This window comes from Carassius carassius, chromosome 45 (genome assembly GCF_963082965.1).
Source record: "Carassius carassius chromosome 45, fCarCar2.1, whole genome shotgun sequence".
Lineage (NCBI taxonomy): Eukaryota > Metazoa > Chordata > Actinopteri > Cypriniformes > Cyprinidae > Carassius > Carassius carassius.
The window spans coordinates 8,139,979-8,144,362 of record NC_081799.1 but is presented as its reverse complement, the minus strand read 5'-3'; the positions used below and the strand labels follow the sequence as shown (position 1 = coordinate 8,144,362).

General features: G+C 33.9%; 1 protein-coding gene across 1 annotated transcript; it reads left to right on the top strand.

Annotated features, from left to right (window-relative positions):
* The first annotated feature begins 1,271 nt into the window (after positions 1–1,271).
* Positions 1,272–3,945, top strand: sub1a (SUB1 regulator of transcription a). The gene is made up of 5 exons (XM_059539363.1): positions 1,272–1,418; positions 1,879–1,948; positions 2,159–2,278; positions 2,392–2,500; positions 3,472–3,945. Exons 2-5 carry the CDS (start codon positions 1,880–1,882, stop codon positions 3,549–3,551), a joined length of 378 nt encoding a protein of 125 aa, XP_059395346.1. The 5' UTR covers positions 1,272–1,418; position 1,879; the 3' UTR covers positions 3,552–3,945.
* The last annotated feature ends 439 nt before the right edge of the window (positions 3,946–4,384 follow it).

Sequence of the window (4,384 nt, the reverse complement as noted above, 5' to 3'; positions counted from 1 at the left end):
ACATTACTATTTTTAATGTTTTTGAAAGAAGTTTCTTCTGCTCATCAAGCCTGCATTTATTTGATCAAAAATACAGAAAAAAATTTAATATTGTGATATATTATTACAATTTAAAATAATTTGTTTTCAATTTATTATACTTTAAATTATCATTTATTTCTGTGATACAAAGCTGAATCCCAATTTTCAGCATCATTACTCCATTCTTCAGTGTCACATGTGACATCCGGTCTATCACATGATCCTTTAGAAATCATTCTAATATGATGATTCTAATCATTCTAATATGATGAACAGAACTGGAAACAGTTCTGCTGTAGTGTGTGTGTGTGTGTGTGTATATATATATATATATATATATATATATATATATATATATATATATATATATATATATGTATATATATGCTAAATCATGAACACAGTGATAGGGTGAAATGGGCTGCAATGCATGGGGCGCCAGGTAAAATCTTGCCTAGGGCAGCAAATTGGTCAGGGCCGGCCCTGTATGGAGGATGAGGACTGTTTCCTGGGAGATTAGCCAACAATGCCGGTGTCTGTTTCTATAAAATGTGGCAGTTCCAACTTTGCAAGGACAGCCTGGTTTTTTTTGACTCACAGTCTGTAAGTACGAAGTATGGTTACATATTTAACGAATTTGCCACTGATGATTCAAATGCAAGTTCTGAGCAGTGTAGAGTAGTGTTTTGTTGTTTGTCATTTCATCGATTACAAATGCAGACATGGATTTTATTTTTACGCGGCACAATATGCAATGCAACACCGGTTTGGTCTCATTGTTTCCATCACACGTTTGCGGAATAATGCAAAAATGGCAAAAATGAAAATGGCAAAAACTGCACAAAAAATAGCTGACTTCCTGTTGGGTATGGTATGTTGTCCCAGGGTACTTTTTTTGTAGGTATTGGTGTTTTACTACCGAATTTTGTACACATATGTGCAACGCACTGTAGCAGAAGGGGCTCTTAGTTAAAATTTTATAGGTGGTGCTATCGAGTCATTTTGCCACACCCACCTTCTAAAACCCATATCAGATGTACATTTTTGCCAGTTCTGATGTATGTGCCAAATTGTGTGAGTTTTCGAGCATTTTACGGCCTTCAAAAATGTGATTCATTTTGCAGAAGAAGAAACGGAGCTATTTTAATAGGATCCATGCACTGCATTGTTCGAGTTCTAAAAATAAATGTCGCTTCATTACAGCTTCCATAATAGCTGTTTAATTTAAGCGTTGATAATACATGCACAAAACTACACTTCCCATAATCCAGGTCTTCAAGGGCGCTTCCGCAAGCGCGCGCTCTAATCTGCACAGGTTTTGCACAAACGGATGTTCGCGCACATCGGATGAGCTTCTGTTTAACTCTATCAACCCTACGTTTACTTTAAGACATCACGTAAGTCATTTGATACGTGCAACTGTTTATAATACTCGAGCACGACTATAATGTCAGCGGACGTGTTGCAATAACAGATTGTTTCATTGAAAGGAAACTGTTGGCAAATGGCCATCTTGCTGCGCGTTCATACGTTCGCGGCCTTCTTGGTTATAAACGAGCGACGCCATAGATTATTTTCTGTGAAATATATGCAAAACTTTAAAAAAGTCCAAGTGAAAGCATTGCTTCTTTGGAAAATAAATGCATTTTTTTATCTTAAAAGCTTGCATGCTAAAGCATCACTTCACAGCACGAGGATACAACCTTACCTGCTCGTAGATAATGTATATTTTTTGTTCCAAAATTAGTTTTAAGCAAAATAGTCTTAAATATTTTAGTGTAAGTTACATATATGCTTTCCACAACTGTGTTTTGCCTTGGTTTGGTTTTTCATTTAAATGGCAGTCATCCTTTTCAGAATGCCAAAGTCAAAGGAAGTGTTGTCTTCTACCTCAGACAGTGACTCTGACAGTGAAGTTGACACGAAGGTATCGAAATCAATATCCTCACTTTACACTTGTATGCAATTTGAAAGAAAAGCACATCACATCCAAGAGTATTACATATGCAAATTTGGACATTTATTGAAAATAACCACCCATTTTGTGTTGCCAGAACATTAGAAGTACCGTTTTAATGCCAAATCCACAGTTTCTATGTTACTGGCTTTGTGTTTGATGTGACGTTCTGTATTTCAGGCAAAAAGAAAGAGGCAAGCGACTCCAGAAAAGCCATCAAAGAAACAAAAAAGTGGAGAAACCTCAAAAATGTCATCTGCCTCTAAAAGCAGTAGCAGTAAAAATGACAATATGTTCCAGGTGAAGATTGCAATGAAAATGTATATGTTTAGTTTAAATGCAGATTAGCCTCGCACAATTATATAATGTATTATATTATATATATTATATGTATTGTTTTCTTTTTTTTTAAGATCGGAAAGATGAGGTATGTGAGTGTTCGTGATTTCAAGGGAAAAGTGCTGATTGATATCCGGGAATACTGGATAGACCAAGAAGGTGAAATGAAACCAGGCCGGAAAGGTAGGTGCTGGTCTTTGTGGGTTCAGATGTGACAGAAGAAATGGAACCTGGTTGAGATTGTGCTATGCATTTTAAATGTATTTCGGAAACACTTTATTTTAAAGTGTCTGTTACACATGTTGCATATAGTTATTATTATAATAGCAATAAATTCTGCTTAATTACATGCAAGTAACCCCAAACCGAACACAAATCCTAACCCTAACCATATAGTAAGTACATGCAGTTGAATAATATTACTCGGTATTCAAATGCATAATAACAGTGTAACAAGGACATCTAGAAAGAGGAACTAAAGCCGGAAAAAATAAGTAAATTGTGAAATGTATTACACAAATATACAAGCACACACACAATTAACTAGGCATTTTTGGAAATATATAACATTAAATTATAATTTTATATTGAACATGTTTGTCTAACAGTTGTTTCTCAAAACATTGTTACATGGATGATGCCTATATAGGTTTTCCTGTGCTCTACAGGGGAATACACACTCAAACACACACACAATACAGTTTTAAATATAGCCTATATATATATAATCAGTATCTTAATATTGTGTATATTTTCTGATGAATGGATTAAAAAAATAGTTTTGCCCAAAAGGCCATTGCACAATTGCAAAACAGTTTAAAAATGCAAGAAGCAAAAGAAACTGACAAATTAGCCATGTTTGCATACTGTTTTTCACCAGCTGAATGCAAAGAGAAATAATTGTGAATCATTTTCACATGCACCAATATAGCAATGCCTTGTAATAAACATATTTTCATACATACATACACCTGTGTACTAAAGCATTCTGTTTATTTAAAATGGAGTGATGATTTGAACAAATAACTAATTTGGATTGAATTGAATTTAGTAACTAATCCCCAAAACTCAAAATAAAATAAAAAAAGTATTTTGCATATAAGCGGACCAAGTTTTTTTATTTCTCAGAGTTCTGTTTGATGTGTTTATTACAGGTATTTCACTGAACCCAGAGCAGTGGAACCAACTAAAAGAGCAGATAAGTGAGATTGACGACGCTGTGAGGAGGATATAAGACCTGTCCGCAGTTCACTGGCAACCTGGATGCTTTTTTAAAACAGATTCTCGCTCTGCAGTTGTGCTTATGTTGCCCTCCAAAGCCCAAACACAGTATCTACACCTTCTCTGAATCAGCCAAGGAACAGATCACAGTCTAAGAGACCTTGTCGTAAATTTGACAAATGTATAATTGCTATGTTTTGCCTTTTGTAGAGCGGCATGCTTCGCAAAGCCAGTGTGGTGACCAGGACACTTTGTATGAATATTTTAGGTTGGGTCTTATTGAGGTAGTTGTTCATTGTCTTTTTAAATTTGAGATTTTCATGGTTAGGGTTTTCAAAGGGGTTGGCTAAAGAGATGGTGTGAGTTTGTGCCCTTAATTTTTAATAAAGATGATAGACAAAAAATAATGTCTGTTTTATTATTTATTATTATTATTTTGCAAACAACTATTAAGGTAAAAAAAACTGATGATAACAGATACTGTACTATTTGTAAAAAAAAAAAAAACATTAAAGCATTAAATCAAATGTTTGTTTGAAAAAAATTCTGAAGGATCATGTGACACTGAAGACAAATAAAAATTACATCTCAGCAATAAATTAGATTTTAAAATATATTCAAATAGAAAATATAGTAAATTGTCATAATGTTTTGCAATATTGTCAGTTATCAAATAAATGCACATTTGGTGAGCATATTGGCTTGCTAGGTCAGTAAAAACAACAGTAAGAGTTTTAAAAGATGTTACAATTTGCTGCTGGGCTCTTATTTTATTTTTTATTTTTTTGACAACTGTCCATTAGAGCAGGTTATATTATTTTTATTAGATTGTTTTAAATGTGATTA

Excerpts from the sequence above, each read along its gene's own strand:
- sub1a (XM_059539363.1), top strand. The coding sequence starts at position 1,880 with ATGCCAAAGTCAAAGGAAGTGTTGTCTTCTACCTCAGACAGTGACTCT. Across the intron at positions 1,949-2,158 it reads ACAGTGAAGTTGACACGAAG|GCAAAAAGAAAGAGGCAAGC; the intron begins GTATCGAAATCA and ends TCTGTATTTCAG. Across the intron at positions 2,501-3,471 it reads AATGAAACCAGGCCGGAAAG|GTATTTCACTGAACCCAGAG; the intron begins GTAGGTGCTGGT and ends TGTTTATTACAG.